Source organism: Macrotis lagotis, chromosome 2 (genome assembly GCF_037893015.1).
Source record: "Macrotis lagotis isolate mMagLag1 chromosome 2, bilby.v1.9.chrom.fasta, whole genome shotgun sequence".
Taxonomy (NCBI): domain Eukaryota; kingdom Metazoa; phylum Chordata; class Mammalia; order Peramelemorphia; family Peramelidae; genus Macrotis; species Macrotis lagotis.
In genome coordinates this window covers 32135984-32154097 of record NC_133659.1, presented here as the reverse complement: position 1 = coordinate 32154097, position 18114 = coordinate 32135984, and the positions used below count along the sequence as shown (strand labels likewise).

Here is an 18114-nt window from a genome sequence, read left to right as displayed (position 1 = left end):
TCTCCCCCATCGCTCAAATATGAGCTCCTTTTTGCCTTTTGGGACTTTTCCTTCCTTTTCATCTCTGCCTGTGGTCAGCTTATCCATTCTTTTGGCCTAGGTGTCCCCTTTTTCATAATCTGGATCCTCTCTGATCACTGCACAAAGTCCCCCCCCCCCCAGCCCCATTCCTCTCCCTTGGTTCAAATTAGAATTGGAAGGGTCTCCAAAGCTGTCTGCTGCAACTTGGACCTGACCAAGTCCCACCTTGATGGCATCCCCTCCTTTTGAAAAGGAGCTCATCTCCTCCCATGAAAGTGGCAATGGTTGCCTCATAATTTTAGACAGGAAGGTGCCCTAAGCATTAATATTCATTGTCAACTTGAAAAATCTTGCTTCTGAGTGCTCCAATCTAATACACACACATATATATGAAGAATCTGAGGAAGACAGCTAACTTCCTAGGCAATAATGGTGGGATGAAGAACAAATAAAAAACAATGCCTCCTCTCAAAGAGCTTACATTCTGCTGGGAGGTTACAATAATAAGACAGAGAAGGTGTGTGTGTGTGTGTGTGTGTGTGTGAAAGAGAGATAACAAAGAGATAACTGGAGGAAGGGGGGAGGGAGAGAGAAAGAGAACAGGAAGAAGAGAGAGAGAAGGGGAGAAAGAGGAGGAGAGAGAGAGAAAGACAGACATAACTGGAGAAAGAGGGAGAGAGATAATAAGAGGAAGAGGGGGAGGGAGGAAAGAAAGAAAGAGAGATAACTGGAGGAAGAGGGAGGGGGAGACAGAGACAGAGATAAATAGGAAGAGGTAGAGAGCAAGAGAGGGAGAGGAGAGAGAGAGAGGGAAGGGAGAGAGATAACAAAGAAGGAGAGAAAGAAAGACAGAAAGAGATAACTGGAGGAAGAGGGAGAGAGAGAGAAATAGATAACTACATAAAGAGGGAGAGGGAGAAAGTATGTAAGGGAGAGAGAAAGAGAGAGAACAGGAAGGAGAGGGAGAGGGGGAGAGAGAGAAAGAAAGCTTTAACAGGAGGAAGAAGAGGAGAGGGAGGGGGGAGAGAGAGGGAGGAAGGAGAGGAAAGAAAGATATAACTGGAGGAAGAGAGGGGGGAGAGACAGACAAAGAGAAAGAGATATATAGGGAGAAGAGGGAGAGAGAGATAACTAAGAAGAAGGAGAGAAAGAAAGACAGAGATAACTGGAGGAAGAGGGAGGGGTAGAGGGGTAGAGACAGAAAGAGAGAGAACTGGAAGATGAAGGAGGGGGAGACAGAGAGAGAGAGAGAGAGAGAGAGAGAGAGAGAGAGAGAGAGAGAGAGAGAGAGAGAGAGAGAGAAAATCAATGAAGAAGTGGGGGGGAGATCAGTAAAGGATTCCCACAGAACCCTAGTAGAAAGAGATGAGGAAAGGAGGGAAGTCATTCCAGGGATGGGGACAGCCCCAAGGCTCTGCTTGGCTCTGGGCCATCTTATTCTGTTAATCAACGACTAGTATAAAAGCAGTGATATCAGGCTTATGAAATTTGAAAAGGACAAAGCTAGAAGGGATAATTGATACAATGGATGACAGTCAGGACACAAAATTTCTGACAGGCTGTGACAAGGGAAGAATCTAATAAGATGAAATTTAATAGGGATAAAGGCTTATATTGAGGTTAAATTTTAAATTCACAAGTATATGGTTGGGGAGATAGGACTTGATAGCAATTTGTCTGAAAAAGATCAGGGGGTTTTAAGCGACTGGGAACTCGATGGGTCAGTGTGACTCAGTACCCAAGGAAGTGAGTGTGATCTTGTGATGCAGGATGCCCCCCCAAAACTCTGGATATGGGGTTCCATTCTGGGCACTCCCATTCAAGACAAGATGATGAAGGTAGCTAGGAGTTTATGCCACAGATCAATCAGAGGAAGGAGTGGGGAATGGGGGAGAACAAAATTTAGTCTGAAGACAAATGAGGGGGAGGGTCCATGAAAGTTATTTTCAGGTATTAGAAAGCTCTTGCCCAGGAGACATTGACTCACTTATCCCAGGATTCTTTAGAATTAGAGATAATACAGCAAAGAAGCAGATTTAGATTATATGATGGAAAAAATTTCATACAAATTAGAGGTGCCCCCGAATGGGTTGGGTTGCCTATGGAAGCAGAGCCAGACTCTGCTGATGTCCTTTGAGAAGGCCAGATAGATGGCTGCCTGGCACCCAGACTGTGGGGCAGCTCCTTCCTGAACCCTGGTCTCCAGAGGCCCTTGCCATCACTGGTGAGAAATGAGGGACTTCTTTTGGCCATCACTCAGGTGAAAGGTGGCTATGAGAGGAAGTGGAGTGATAAAGGAAGGGATGGTCGACAAGCCCGGCCAAGGACCAGAGACTTTTAAAGCTGCGATGACCCTGGGCAGACTGGCCAGGTGGTGCAGACAGACTGAACCACCAGCTGCTATGATAGAAGGGATGAAGGAAAGGAATGAGTGGGAGGGAATTCTCTGACACAGCCCAAGAGAAAGGGGAGGGCTGTGTGCTATTGTGGTATTGTAGTTTCCCTATGAAGCCACCATCCTGGCTCACTCTACTCTGCAAACTTTGTCCATCTGGCTTGCTCCAAGAGGACTTTGCTTGCCATTTTTAGACGACTGTCCTGTTTTGTAGGCCACGGAGTGGTAAGACCAACAAGGCCGAGGGGGAACTTCAGCAAAAACTGCTGTGGGCACTAGCCTTGTCCACTTTGGTTCCTCAGGCCATGACCTAGAGAGAGCAGCTGCTGAGCACAATGGCCAGCCCCTTTCCCTTTCTAGAGGATGCTCTGTACAGTGGTCATATTGTGATACCCCACCACTGCCCCAAAATTCATCCTCTCACTTTCCCAGACTGCAGCCTCATGAAGAAGGCTGCCTTATTTCACGCAAACTGTCCTCTCAAACAGAGGGGAAAAGTTACTTTGGCCCCTCCACAAGAACACAAGGCATCTGACTCCTGATCTTGGGTGATCCTGGTTCTTCACTGTAATCCTCAGCAGATAGCCTAGGGCCTGGACTCCCTGGGACTCCCTATGCAGTCTATCCACCCTCAAGCACCATAGGGACGCTGGCTGATGGAGGGGCACATAAGTCAAGGCTTCCAGAGAGCCCTCTGGCTGGCTGGCTTTAGAGGTGCTGGAAAAGAAGCCCTTTTCTATGGCCAACCTAGCTCCCCAAGGCTGGCTTCAGTCAGATCTCTAAAGTCTGAGAGGAGCAAGGAGAGTTTCCAAGATCACAGACACCAGGCACCTCAGCAGAGCCCCAAATTAGAGCTGGGCCCTAGGGACCACTTACTCGTCATCCTTCTGAGGGCTCAGTTTCTTCAACTGGAAAACAATAGCTAGAATTTATTCAATCTCCAAGCACTTACATACGTTACCTCATTTGAATAAAAATAATGGCTATCTTCGCAGGCTGCTCGGAGGAAAGTATTTTGCTAACTAAGCCATCACGATGCAAGTTACAGAACTTTTAGAACCATCCTATGTATTCCTCCTCCCAATAATAAAAGTAATGATAACAATCACAGCCACGGGCCCATCTAATTAAGCTGTTAATAAGCACCTACTATGGGTCAGACCTGCAGGAAGCCCTCAGAAATATTTTTTCATTTGATCTGATCCTCACAGTGACTGTAGGAGGTCAATGTTGTATTATTCTTATTGAACCATTGAGGAAACTGAAATAGGAAGAGGGGAAGTGACTTTCCCAGGGCCATACGGCTTAGAAGTGTATGAGGAAATGTATGAGGATTTGGATGCAGGTTTTTTCTGACTCCATGGCTCTACTACTAAATAACACAAGGCTGCTACTAAATCATTCACCTAGGGTAGTCCAATCCACAATCATCACATAGTCAAAGCGCCCAATAAGATTCTGAGATTTCAATAATAGACTAAATAAAGGGTAATCAGGGCATAGGCCATCAAGAATCAGGTCTGGCCCTCCCCAGCATTGAGTCTGTTGGCCTCCAAACAAGCCCCACTGCCAGGGACAGTTTCTTCCACAGAGCAGCCCTCCCAGAACAGGGCGGGGGGGGACAGGGGGCAGCTTTCGTGTGCCCCTCAGACCGAATCCTCTTTTGCCTCTCCAATACATCCAGGGCCTTCAGCTGAGGGCTCCAGCGTCTGGGCTCCTGCATCACTTGTCAAGGTTCCTCTTCAAATGTCACAGCACCTTTCCAGCTAAGTCACACTCCAGATCCATTCTGACCAGAAAGGAGCAGGGACTTTCACCACCCAGGTTCTTGACATGAAATCCCTCATGAATGAGGCAGCCTTAAAAAATAATCACACCAGCTTCCTGGGCTGCCATCCTCTTGTACTGACTCACACTAAGCTCCCAAGTCTGCCCACCACCCACGTCTGACTGCAGTCCCCAACCCAGCTGGCAAACATGAGGCCTAGTTCTCATAATCACAGACTTTGGAGCTGAAAGGGACCAACCCCTAGGGTTGGCTCATCCAACTCCCTTATTTGACAGAGAAAGAAATGGAGTCCAGAGATATGAAGAGATCTGACAAGGAGCAGGGAGTGAGAGTCAGGAAAGGACAGAGGGTCTGTTAGGCAGTTAGTCAACAAGAATTTATTAAGACAGAATGAGGCAAAAAGTCAGTTCCACTTCCAAAGAGCTCAAAATTGACTGGGGCAGGGGCAACATGCTAACAACTATGTATAAATAAGATAGAGACAGGATAAAATGGAAACAAAGTACAGAGGGATGAGAAAGGTTTCTAGTCTGCAACTTATGAACCCCTAACTAGATTTATTTTTCACCAACCAGTCAGAGCATCAATTAATTCCCTTCTCAATTCCACTTTCCTAGCTGCCTCAAGGTCCACCTAAAACCTAAAAAGAGTCTACTACAGATATGTATATGTGTATTTGGCTGGGGGGGGGGGGGGGAAGGTGCTGCAGTGGGGTAAGGATTGGACTGAAAAAGTGGGAGGGGGTTAGGTTTGAAAGCCTTGGAATGCCAAAAAGAAGATTTTAGAATTTATCCTGGAGGTAATAGGGAGCCCCTGGAGGTTAGTGAATAGGGTTATGGTGGTGACACAATTGGATCTGTGCTTGAGGAAAATCTTTGTTGCCTGAATGGCCTGGATATGGGGAGAGACTCAAGGCAGGCAGACCTCCCTCCCCAGCATCTACTGCAGTGGTCCAGGTTAGAGATGATGGGGACCCTAAGGGGAGCAAAGGTGGCAGCAATCAGGAGAGATGCTGTAAGGGTGAAATCCACAGGCCTTGAGGGGTCCAGGAGTATGGGGTGGTGGTGGTGGAAGGATAGTGTTGTCCTCAACAATAAGGGAAGCTTGGAAGTGGGGAGGGTTTGGGGGAAAGATAATGAGTTCAGTTTGGTCAGGTGGAGCTTGGGAAGTCTACTGGATATCCAGTTCAAGATGATCACCAGGAGATGGGAGACCGGAGGTCAGCAGAGAGTTTAGAGTCAGACAAGGAGATTGGAGAATCATTGGACTAAAAGGTCTTCTGCAAACGCATCCAAATCACCAGCAAAGAGCCGGATGCAGCCATCCACCTATCCGGAGGCTGGAGCTGCACAGCCATAAATAGCCCGGGGTGATGAAAGTACAGACCTAGAAGTCAGAAGACCTAGGCAGAATCCTGACTCTATCACTAACTCAGTGACCTTAGACAAGTCACTTCCCTCTGGGGCTGCTCCTGTATCTGCCTATGTTGAGGAATCATTCAAGGATTCCCTTGAGTGATCTGGCTCAGTTTACCTGAAGCAGGAAAGTGTAGACCGGACCAGCCTGGAAAGAGTTCTGTAAAGACTGGGCTGTCTCTGTTTCCCTCAAGAGAAAAACCCTGTCATGTGGCCTGGCCATGAGGGGCTCAGTGGCTTCCTGTGGATCACAGAGCTCATAAATATTGGAATTGGGTGGGATTTGAACCCAGGTCTGACTCCAGTCCAGTCTACTTCAAAGTAACAGCCACCACCTTTCCTGTGGCTATAGATGGAGCTCTGGAAGACCTAAGTTCAAATCTGATCTCACACACTTATTAATCAGGTGATCCTGGACAAGTCCATTTACTTCTGCCTGCCTCAATTTCCTCATTTGTAAAATGGGAATGATAACAGCACCTAGCTCCCAGGGGTTTTGTGAGGATCAAATGAGATAAATGCATTTGTAAAGTGCCCGCTGATATTATTACTATTAAAGCTTTAATCTCTGACAATGACAAAGCTAGCCATGAAATTTTTAACTAACCTCAACCATTGAGTTTCTACCAATCAAACAACCTTGATTGTGGCAACCTGTTTTCTAAATCCTTATCAGACCATGTAACTAGGCTCCGAGTTTCAACAATTCCTGGGGGTACTTTTTGTTCCCCTCCCCCCCTCTCTCCCTCCCTCCCGCTCCCCCAGCAGCCTCCTTTGCTAGGTCTATAAAGGACAGAGGGAACAATGCAGCTTAGGCAATGCGAAGATCCAGAGTCCCTAACCTTGCTTTATTAGCTGGGGCACACACCAACGATATGCTCATTTCTGGTTCTATAAACCACAAACACATTTAAGAGATGAAAGTCTTTTCTGTTGGGAGAAAACAAAGAAGGAAAATACCCACAATGACCAATAGCTCTTGCAAACCTGACTAAACATTGCTGAGCAGTCCCTGCCATTCCATCCTCGACCAGAGATTTAATAACGGAGAAATCTAGGACTCGAGGCAGAGAAAAAGCAAGATGCTCCATAAGAATGGGAAAGAAGGAAATAAAGAAAGAAGGAAGGAAGGAAGGAAGGAAGGAAGGAAGGAAAGAAAGAAAGAAAGAAAGAAAGAAAGAAAGAAAGAAAGAAAGGAAGGAAGGAAGGAAGGAAGGAAGGAAGGAAGGAAGGAAGGAAGGAAGAAAGGAAGAAAGAAAAGAAAGAAGGAGGAAAGGAAAGGATGGAAAAGAAAGCAAGCAAGAAAGAAAGAAGGAAGGAAGGAAGAAAAGAAGGAAGGAAGAAAGGAAGGGAGGGAGAGAGAGAGGAAGCAAGGGAGGGAGAAAGGAAGGAAGGGAGGGAGAGTGGAAGGGAGGGAGGAAGAAAGAAAAGAAAGGAAGGAAGAAGGAAAAAAGAAAAAGGAAGAATCTAAGAACGAAAGAAAGAAGGAAAAGAAGAAAGGAAAGAAGGAAAAGAAGAAAGGAAGGAGGAAGGGAGAGAGGGAGGAAGGGGAGGAAGAAAGAAAAGGAAAGAAGGGGGAAAGAAAAAAAAGAGAAAGAAAAAAGGAATAGAAAGGAAAGAAGGAAGAAAGGAAGGAGAAAGAAAAAGAAGGAAAGAGAAAGAAAAAGGAAGAAAGAAAGATTAAAGCCAAGGGGCTACGTATCTTGTTCTAATGCACAAATCACAGAATGACCCGTTTTATGACGAGGTGGAGACAACTAAACTATCAAAGCTATCTAGCACAGTTCCTGTGGATCACTAAGGGACAGCAAGGTCAGTAGAAAGGTTTTAGGGGTGAGGACTTTTGGGGGCCAATCTCAGACCTCTCCAGAAAATCATGGCAAGGCACCTGCTTGGCCACAATCTCAAGAGTCAATGAAGTTGCCCTCTCTTGCAAGCTCAGCCTCGGTACATTAACACACACACACACACACACACACACACACACACACACACACACACACACACACACACACACACACAAATCAAAGGAACAAAAAAAACCCCGGGGAGTCAAAGAGACGACCCCCCCCAAATTGTCCGAAATCAAGAGGCTCCAGCGCCATGGACACAGGCATGAGACCCAACATCTAACAGTCCCGTAGATGGACTGGAAAAAGAAAAAGAGAGAAGCCCCCCCCCCTCTGCCTCCCCCCACTTTTCAGATTCCCTTTCCTGCCCCCCCTCCACAGAGAAAGAAAACCTGGAAGGGAGGGCCTGGGACAAAGCTGGGGGAGGGAACCCCCAGTGAGTGGCGGGGCGGGGGGGGGGGGAGCCCCGGCTGGCAGGCGGATGCCGGGGAGGAGGGGGGAGGGAGGCCGGACCACCATCCCCAGCCCCGGCCCCGAGCCCGCTCCCCCTGCGCCCCACAATCAAAGAAAAGGCAGAACTGAGCGCCGGAGCGCACGTCCGAGCCGCCACTTAAGAAAGCTAAAGAAGGGGGGGGGCTGTTGCCACACCCCTACCCCGAGATGGCCCCGCCCCCGCCCCCCCCCCCGGCCCTGGGGTGAGTGTCAGGTCCAAGGGCTCCGGACAGGTAGCTATAAGATCAGGAGAGGAGGAGGGCGAGGAGCGGGGAGGGGGAGGGGAGCCCCCCACGGGGCTCTGCCCAGCCCGCGCAGCCCGAGTCCCGGGGCTCTCCTCAAACTTTGGGAAGCCGGCCCGGGGCGGCCGCCCCTGGGGACGCAGGAGGAAGAAAGGAGGAAGGAGGGGCCGGCGCCGGGCACCTGGACGGCCCACCTCCGGGGGGGGCTCCCAGGGGCGGGGGCGCCCTCTCCTCCCTCTCCCAACCCGGTCCCGGGCGCCGCGGGAGGCTGGCGGAAGCCCCCCGGGGGGTGCGGGGAGGGCGTCCTCTCCTCCTTCCCCGCTAGTGCCCGGCTCCCCTCTGGCATCTGGAGGGGCCGTTCCGAGGCGGACCCCCCCCCCAGCTGACCTCCGGGCCCTCCCCTGGCCGACCTGGGCATCGTCCTCCCGGAGCGGCCCCCTCCCACACCCATGGGCTCCAAGGAGCCTGGCATCCCCTCCCCCGAAGGCAGTCCCCAACCCCCTCCATAGGTGCCCCCCGGCCCTTCCCCCCCTCTCCGAAGCTGGGGAGGGGCATCTAAACGTAGAAGAGGAGCTGGAGGGGGCCCGGGCCCCTGCGGGAGGGGGGAGCTGGGCATCTTGCGCCCCGAGCCCCCTCCTCAGCGCCCGGGGAAGGGGGGGATCTCAATGCAGAAGATGAGCTCATCGTCGCCGGGCACTGCACCTGGGGGGGCATCTCCACGTCCAACTGAATGAACTCTCCGAGACGCCGGGCATCCCCCCCGCCGCCAGCCCCCCCCAGTGCCCCTCCGCGGAGGAGATGAGCTCGGGGAAGCGGGGTGCCTCCCCTCCCCCTCCGCAGCCCGCTCCCCCTGCACCTGGGGGGGTTCCAGCGCCACACCGATGAGCTCATCGGAGCCCGGCGTCGCGCTCCCCTCCCCTTCCAGCCGGTCCCCCCCGAACTTGGGGGGAGGATGCTCCTCAGCCCAGAGGAGCAGACTGTGCGCTGCCCCCCGCACGGGGGGGGGGCCCTCGGCGGAAGGATGAGCTCAGCGGGGCGCTGCCCCCCCGGCCGGGGCCCCCCTCCCGCACCTGGGGGGGCCCCTCTCCACCTACGAGCGCCGCCGGACGGGGCCGGGCGGGGGTCCTCGCCCCCCCCCCCGCCATCCGCGGCGGGGGGGGGCGATGCCGAGGATGAGCTCAGCGAGGCCGTCGTCCCCTCCCCCTCCAGCTGGTCCCCATCCCCCATCCCGCTCCCCTCACCTGCGGGAGGGGTCCCCCCGCCGCACCGGCAGCGCCCCCGCGGGGCCCCGCCCCTCCCCCCGCCCGGGGCCGGACGCGCCCCCTCCCCCGCCCGGGGGGGTCCCTCGGGCCGCCTCGGGGCGCCCGGCCCCGCACCTGGGGGGTCCATCTCGATGTAGAAGATGAGCTCGGTGGAGTAGGGCATGGTCACGTCCCGCCAGTCCTCCGCCTCGCCGGCCTCGCCGCCCTCGCCCTCCGCCTCGCCGCCCTCCTCGCGCTCCATGCCCCAGGGCGGCGTGTACATGGCTCCGCTCGCGCCGCCGCCCGGGCTCCGCGCCCGCCCGCCGCCCCGGCCCGGCCGCGCTCCCAGCTCCGGCTCCGGCTCCGGCCACTAGAGTTTCATTTTAACGGCGCGGAGGGAGGGGAGGGAGGGGAGTGGACAGCGCGCCCGCCTCCCCCCCGCCCGGCCCCGCCCCCCCCGCCCGGGAGAGACCAACGCGCCCGGGCCGGGGGGCGCGGGGGGAGGGGAGCCCGGGCCGCCTGCCCCTCGCGCGCCGCCACCCGCTCCACGGGGCGCGGCCCGGGCTGCGGGGCGGGGGCAGGGGCGCAGGCCGCCGGCGGGCGGGGGCCGCTGCGGGCCGGCCTTCCCCCTGTCCGGCCCCCTCCTCCCGCTGCTCCCCCCCCTCCCGCCCGCGGAGCCGGTGGTACGATCCGAGAGCTGGCCGGGCGCCGGGCGCCGAGGCCGGGAGACGGGGAGCCGCGGGGGGAGGGCGGGGGGCAGAGCGGGGCGCCGCGATTGGTGGAGGCCGGTTGCCGGAGCCGGGAGCCTGCGTCTTTTGTCTGCCTCGCTCCGGGAGAGGCCGCGCGAGGAGGCTGCGCGCCCGGCGGCGGGCCAATCGGAGGGCGGCCGGCGCCGGCCGGTGTGTCGCCGATTGGTCGGGATCCCAGTTACCAAGCGGGACAAAGGCAGAAGGGGCGGGGCCCGGGAGGGGGCGGGGGAGCGCGCGGCTCGGCGGGGCCGGCTCGGCCCGACTCGCGCGGGGGGCTCCGGCTGCCCGGAGACAGCGCGCGGCAGAGGGGGCGGGGCCGGCCCGAGCCGGGAGGAGCCGAGCCCGGGCGAGCGCTGCCCGGAGACAGGGGCCGAGGCGCGGGAGCCCAGGCGCCCCCCGCGGACCCGGACGTGCGTGTCCGGCCCGCGGCGCCGCACACGCGTGACACACGCGTGTGGCCGCCCGCGGGGCTCCACGAGGGCACGCCGCGCCGTCCCCGGGGTGCCCGGGCCAGGCGCCCCTCCCCCAGCCGCGCGCGGAGACCCGGCCCAGCCCCCCCCCCCCCCGGGCCCTCTCCCCTCCTGGGCCGGCCGGGGCTGCAGCCCGGCTCCCGGGGGTGGCTGTCCGGCAGCGGGGCGGGGGCCGAGACACAGACACAGACAGACAGACAGACGGGGAGGGAAGATGGACGGAGGGGAAGACAAAGACAGAGCAAGAGAGAGAGACGGGCGGAGACAGAGACACAGAGAGACAGACAGAGAGACACACAAAGAGAGACAAAGAGCCCGTGGGCCGGGCCGGGCCGGGACTGGGGGGCTCGGGGGCAGCTCCCGGCGCGGGGAGAACGGCGAGCCGGGCCGGGCTCCGGCGTCCAGCACGTGTGGAGCGCCCGGGGCCGCGCCTGGGCCCGGACAATGCGGGCCGAGCCGGCGAGGAGGACCCCATTTCCTCTTCCCCGGAGTAACAAAGCCCATTGTGCTCCTGTTGGCAGCGGCCGGCGGCCCGAGGCCGCCGCGCCTCCTGCCCCTCCTCCCCTGGGCGGCCGGGGGGGGGGGGGGGGGAGGGCGCAGCCGCTCCCCTTCCCCTTCTTCCCCCCACTTTGCTCCAGTGCCGCCCGGCCGAGGGCGGCGGGGTCGGGAGCCGGGGCCCCGGGTCCGGCCGTGGCCCTGGCCGAGGTCCTGGCCTGCCCCGTGGGCCCCCAGAGCCGGGCGCAAGCCCTCCGAACTATGTCCCTGTTCTCCCCGGGAAAATGAGGGAGCACGGGAAAAGCAGAGGAAAGAGGCGAGTCTGCAGGCAGCCGCTGGCCCCTGCCCCCCCCCCCGGCTCTGGGTCCTGGGACCCCCAGCCCCAGCCCACGGACTCCAGGAGCTCTGGGTTCCAACCTGAGGCTGCTGCTAGTTGCCCGGGTGACCTTGGACCCAAGTTCCCTCCTCCCCATCCCCCCAGGCCTCAGGTGCCTTCTCCTTAGAGTGAGGGGGCGGGACTTACACTAAAAGCTTTCGGGGGCTCTTTCGCCCCTCATTGCTTCGACCCAGAAAAACAGAAAGCTGTTGGGCTGGTACTCAGGCTAACGGGAAAGCCTCAGGAAGGAACAGTCCGTGCTGCTACGAAGGCTCTCTCAATTAGGTAGAGGGTTGCCCGAAGTCAGGAAGACCCGAGTTCAAATTCTACTCTAATTTCCAGTTGTGTGAGCTTGGGCAGGTAATTTAACCTCTTTGCCTCAGTTTCTGTTATCAGTAAAACTGTGGTGATAATAATAGCGCCTATCTCATGAGGTTGTTGTGAACATCAAATAAAAAGTAATTGCAAAGCATTTAATAGTCCTGGCCCAGGAGACCTCAGGAGAACACAAAAGGGATGATGTCACTTGGGGAAACAGCGTTCATCAGTGCCATGGAATACTTCTGCTCTATAAGAAATGATGGAGATGGTTTTAGAAAAACAGAAACCTTGTCTGAACCGATGCAAAGTGGAATGAGCAGAAACAGAAATTAGATAACACCAAAGGAGCTTGAAAAGACTGGGAATCAGCTCAGTACCAAGACCAATCGTGTTTCCAGAGGAGCAATGAAGCATGCTACCCACCTCCCAAAGGTGGTGAACTCAGGGGGCAGATTGAGACATACATTTCTGGACAGGGTTAATGTGGAAATTGTTTTGCTTGATGACATATAAGTGTTTCAAAGTTTTTCTCTTTTTTGTGGGGGTGGAGTGGTTGGGGGATGGGGGTTAGGCAGGAGCTTCCTTCTGGGACATGATTGAAAGAGTACCCTAGCTTGATGACCAGTCACAGCTCCTGGAAGAGGCTATCTCCTTGCCTTGCGTGGAGAGATAAAAGTGAGGTTCTCACTGCTTGGTCCTAAGCAGCCCCAGGCTCTTTTGGCAAAGGTAGGAACTGTTAGCTCTGGTGTTCTGGCTCCCTTCCATGCTAGGGAATTATATTTGGCCTGGGCGTGGAGCAAATTCAGTTCCCTCAGTGCCAAGCCCTGGGTCACAAGGCTGGTACTTTGGGAACTGCCTCTCCTTCCCTCCCTTCCCCCCTCCCCTCCCCTCCTTTCTTCCTTTCCTTCCCTCCCTCTTTCCCCAATTTCTCACTTTTCCTCCTTCCCTCTCCTGTCTTTTACCTTCTCTTTCTTTCTCTCCCTTCCTCCCTTTCCCTCCCCTTCTTCCCCCTCCTCTCCTTCTGTCTTCATTTACCTATTTCTACCAAAGGATGATATTGCTCTTGACCCTGTAGTCCTTTGAAAGTTAAAAACTGTAGGATTTAAGTGCAGGGAATGAACAATCACATCCTCCGATCATTCCACCGGGATGAGCTGCCCTTCACTGGTCTATTGTTTGGCTTTTCTGTGAAAAGTTAAACAATTGCAACTTTCCCCTCCCTTCTCCTACTTTTTCGCCATCCCTCCCCCAGCGACTTGCTCACCTTCAGATGGTTGGGACAGTGGCCTCTTGGTTCTGCTGCTTTACCCCCATGTTCTCTGGACTCTCCCGCCCAAAAATCAGCCAGAAGGATCTGATGAAAAATACAGTTTGTTTGTAAAATTTTGCCAGATAGAAACACACATATACCATGCATTTATGTCAAGAGATGGTGGGGACCTCAGATAATCTAGTTCAAACCCTTCTTTTTAAAGAGGGAGAAACTGAAGCCTGGGTGGGGGTTAAGGGAGCTCAGATTCACCAATCATGGTAAGATTCAATCTCAGGTCTAGGAATCTCAATGAACTCCCAATATCTCTCCTTTTGTTTGGGGCTTTTTGATATTGCTTTTGGGAGTGACTGGGTTGAAGACCACAGTTGGTTCTAGGGACCTATGTCCCCCACTCTGGCCCCCTTTTTTCTCCATAGCCCAGATGCCTGCCCCAGTTTCTCTGGGGCACTGGAATTGGCTCTCCTGGAACTGAATGTGAACAGCACTTATACAATACTTAGACAATCACAATTTTTGTATACAAGTTGTATAAAAGGAAGAAGCTGGGGAGGGAGAGAAGGGGGGGAGGGGACATGCTGAGTGGGTAGATTCCTAAAAGTTGAGAAAGCATACACAGGGTGAAGGGAGAACTGAGCTCCAGCAAAGGAGGGTGATACTCAGGAAAAACATTGGCTCTAGAGGCACCTCAGAAAGGGGAGGGGGTCCAGGCTGAAGGAAATTCTAAGAAAAAATCTGTTCATTCTCTGAGTTCCCCTCCCAATCAATGACTTCCAAGCCACAGACACTCTAATAGAAACTGCTGTTTCATTACCTATATGTTTCTAGCAAACTTAGTTTTGCCTTAACTACTGAGAGGCCAAGATCTAACTAGAGATAGATCTAAATGTAAGAAGAGAGCCCAACCATGGGTGGATGTTAGGAATTGTTCTAACTCAGAGTAATTGTGACTAAACTCAGAACTTTCCATCTAAAACTGAAGAAGAAACTAAGTCCATCTTGGGGCCATTGTATTGCCTCCCACCATGCTTGAAACAGGTTAATTATTTTAAAAGGGTGTTAAACATAAAACACACAGACTACTTCAATGCTAGTTAATTTGGGAGGGAGAAGACTGGCATTGACAAGTTTCATCCAGAAGGTTTTAGCTTCATCTTGAAGGAATAGGGTAGTAAGGTAACGAGGGAAGGTATTCTAAGCATGGGGAAAGAGCAATTCAAAGGTGTGGAGATGAGAATTGGAATGTCTGTGTGTGGCTGCCTCCTTATCATAGGATACAGGTTTTCCCTGATCCCATTGGCTCTGTTGGAGAAGAGTGGAGAAAACAGCAGACTTTGAATTCAGGTCCAGTCTCAGACACTTTCTAGTGTCATTGTCCTTCATGATCCTTGATTATTCCCCAGACTCAGTTTTCTCATCTGAAAAATGGGAATAATAATATCCTCTACTTCAAAGGGGATCAGGATTTTACAAACCTTAAAGCACTCTAGAAATGCAGTTATTGTAGCAGCAGTGGCTGAGGCAAGCAGTAATAATAGTAGCGGCAGTAGTAGCAGCAACAGTAATAGTAGAGGCAGCAGCAACAGTAGCGGCAGTAGCAGTAATAGTAGCGGCAGCAGCAACAGTAGCGGCAGTAATAGTAGTAGTGATAGTGGTAGTAGTGGTAGTGGTGTAGCAGTAGTGGTAGTAGTAGCAGTGGTGGTGATAGTAGTGGTAGCAGCAGCAGCAGCAGCAGCAACAGCATGTAGTTATTTTTGTTATTATAAGAAGCCCTAACATTAATAATTAGCTTCCATTTTTAGACCCCTGAATTTAGACCCCCTCCCATTTTTAGACAGGACCTCCCAAGTTTTGTCTTTACAAGTATCTTGAATTAGAAGAAGAAAAAAGCTCATTAACCCTATTTTAGTAATTAGGAAAACAAGGTTAGGCTAGTTGAAGTCACTTGCCCAAGGTTAGTAAATGTAAAACTTAAGGCAGAGTTGTCAGACTAGAATTTCAGAGAGCACCTTTCTTTAGAAGATATATGTGTGAATGGGCTTCATTCTCCGCAAAATACTAGTGAGCCAAGAAAGTCTCCTTGGGGCAAATTTTTTGGACTACATTTCCCAAAAGACTGTTTACAAGTCTAGCATGGTAACATCCCTAAGGGTTATTTAAGTGCAGTGGGTTTAAAAAGATAGAAAGAAGACCCTGAAAGTCTCTCAGGGGGGCCCATGGCAGTAGAGATGGCATCAGTGAGACAGAGACATATGACATGGAAAAAACATAGATCTGGAAATGGCAACCTGAAGTCCCATAAATCACTGTTCTCTAGACTGACATTCTTAGGGAAGTCACGGCTTTCTAGACTGCCTCACCATGATTGAAAGAGAATGATTAAACAAAAGCAGCTTTGGACTGTAGTGCTTCAGGAGATCTATCCCTGTCCCTTCCCTTTCTCCTAAACTGGGTAGACTGAGACAGTCACTGGGGGGATGACTAGAGTGGCAGAGGAGATGGCAGGTACAGAGGATGTTTATTCGGAGATTCAGTTCCTTGTTTTTGACATTAAATGCCTTTTGCTCTGAATTCAAATGCCATCTAGTCTCATCTAGCATAGGGATACATTGATACCTCTTTCTATATTTTTTCTCTTCATCACTAGACTCCTACAGTATGTATGTCACCCTATGACTTGAGGTATCCCCAATAAGGTGAATGAGACTCTCTGGGTTCACAGAGACACAGTTTCAAGCTGGGGGAGCTCCAAAAGATTTTTCTTGCCCTGCTTTCAGCCCCTTACCCAGAGTAAAATTCTGAGGAAATTCCTATAAGAAAATGTGGAAGCTCATGTCTAGGGGTTCCCTCCATCATGGATTAGAAGGTCTCTTTTAGAAAAATCCTCAATATACAATAGAAACATTTGCTATCTGTTTGTTCTTCCTTCCTCCCCCAGGAAGTATATAAGATGCTGAGAAACACAAAGTGGAAATTGAAGCAATACCGAGATATAAAAACAATTCCATTAACCCTTACACTTATCCTCCCCAGAAGCTAAAGGCTTTATGTGGACCTGCAGAACAGGTCTTTCACAGTCACCTCAGAACTGAATTACCTGAGCAGTTGTCTGGGCCCTAACCACTTGGATTTCTTTCATCTGGGGTTACAGGTTTCTCTTGTGCATCATCACCTTTTCCTCCAAGAAGCATTATACTTTGGAAGAAATCTTTTCCCTCTAGCAGTTGATTCCCAGCCTAGGAACTCATAACTCATCATCCAATAGGCTCATGCCAAAACTGAAATGTTCTTTCTTCAAGACCACCAGTCAATGAAATTTGTTCAGAGAAGGATATAGAATGCCAAAGAAGACTTTCAGGGACTCGAGAGTCCATTTCTGGGCCTGCCTAGGCAAGGACAGACTGATTTTCATCAGAATATACTTCTCAAATATGCCACCATTGGCAATGGGGCAGTGTCTCCTTCCCTGCCCCTCCATTGCCAGAAACCCAAGAGAAGGAATGTGCTAGAAAAGAGTCCCAGTCTGTCCTTGGACCTCTTCCTTCCTTCCACTATACTCTTTCAATAAGTGATCATCAGCTCCCAAGCTCTAGGTAAATGATTCCCAAACCCTTCTACCCAGCCTTGGTTTCTCTTCTATGTCCAATCCTCATTTTCCAGTGGTCAGTTGGAGTCCCCATTTGCATTGGCAGTCCCCACTCAGTATATCTCAAAGAGAACTCACTATCTTTCTCCCACTCTTCTTCAATCAATTGAAAGCATTTATTAAGTGTCTACTGTGTACTAGGAAGGTTTATCCAAGTGCTGCCAGCCTAGTCATGTCCATTCCTGACTCTTCAGATTTCTTTCTCTACCATATGACCAAGCAGAAGCCTTCCCCATTCAGCTCCCTATTATAAGTGGCCTCCTCCCATCTGAAAATAAGCTTCTCTTTATTTGTTATATTCCCAAATCTTAGCACAGACTAAGTATTGAATAAATGCTCATTAATTTGACTTGATTAGGAATACAAAAGCAAGAATGATTGGGCTCTAGGAACCCATATCTTACTGTATCCATAACATGCCTACTTGGGAGAGTTAGTTGACACAATAGATAGAGGACACCAGGTCTGGAGTTCAAATCCTGCTTCAGACACTATCTTTGTGAACCTAGACAAGTCACATAACCTTATTTGCCTCAGTTTCCTCATATGTTGAATGAACTGACAAAGGAAATGGCACTCTAATAACTTTGCCAAGAAAGTCCCAAATGAGGACACAAAGAGTCCAATAGGACTGAAAACAAAAGAACTACTGAACTGAACTGACCACAACAATTGAACTGAAGTGCAACATATCCACAGGGGATTGAAAATTCTCCTAATTTGTTTCTTTCCAGGATGCCAATCCTTTTTTTTTTTGTTTCTAACCCTAACTCAAGAAGCTTTTCCTGATTCTCCTTAATGACAGTATTTTCTTCTAGTGATTATTTTTTTTTTTTAGGTTTTTGCAAGGCAATGGGGTTAAGTGGCTTGCCCAAGGCCACACAGCTAGGTAATTATGAAGAGTCTGAGGCTGGACTTGAACTCAGGTCCTCCTGACTCCAGGGCCAGTGCTCTATCCACTGTGCCACCTAGCTGCCCCCCTAGTGATTATTTTTAATCTATCCTGTCTATAGTTTATTTGTGCTTGGGTTTGTCCACTGTACCCCCTACAAGCTCCCTGGGAACCTTTCTTTGTATCTGTGCCTAACCCAGAACTTGGGTACAAACTTGCTGATGCACTATCCCAGGTATAAATCCTAGAAGTGGTCCTCCTCTTGTTTCCCCTGCCTCCACAACCAATCAGATGTCAGTTTTGTTGGTCCATCCTCTTTGCTCTCTGTAGCATCTGTCACTTTCTAGTCCTGTTCACTCGAGTTCAGACCCTTAGGACCTCTTGCTTTAGCTATTGACTGGTCTCCTTGTCTCTAGTCATTTACCTCTCCAATCCATCCATGTTATTACC

At 51.9% G+C, this 18114-nt stretch overlaps 1 protein-coding gene across 1 annotated transcript in view; it reads right to left on the bottom strand.

The window, feature by feature from the left end:
- Nucleotides 1-9903, bottom strand: part of PIK3R3 (phosphoinositide-3-kinase regulatory subunit 3) — a 58275-nt gene extending 48372 nt beyond the window's left edge. Inside the window, exon 1 of the mRNA XM_074221539.1 lies at nucleotides 9581-9903. Coding sequence (XP_074077640.1) covers nucleotides 9581-9728 — 148 coding nt within the window. The 5' untranslated portion in view covers nucleotides 9729-9903. The remainder of the gene's footprint in view (nucleotides 1-9580) is intronic.
- Between the last annotated feature and the right edge of the window lie 8211 nt (nucleotides 9904-18114).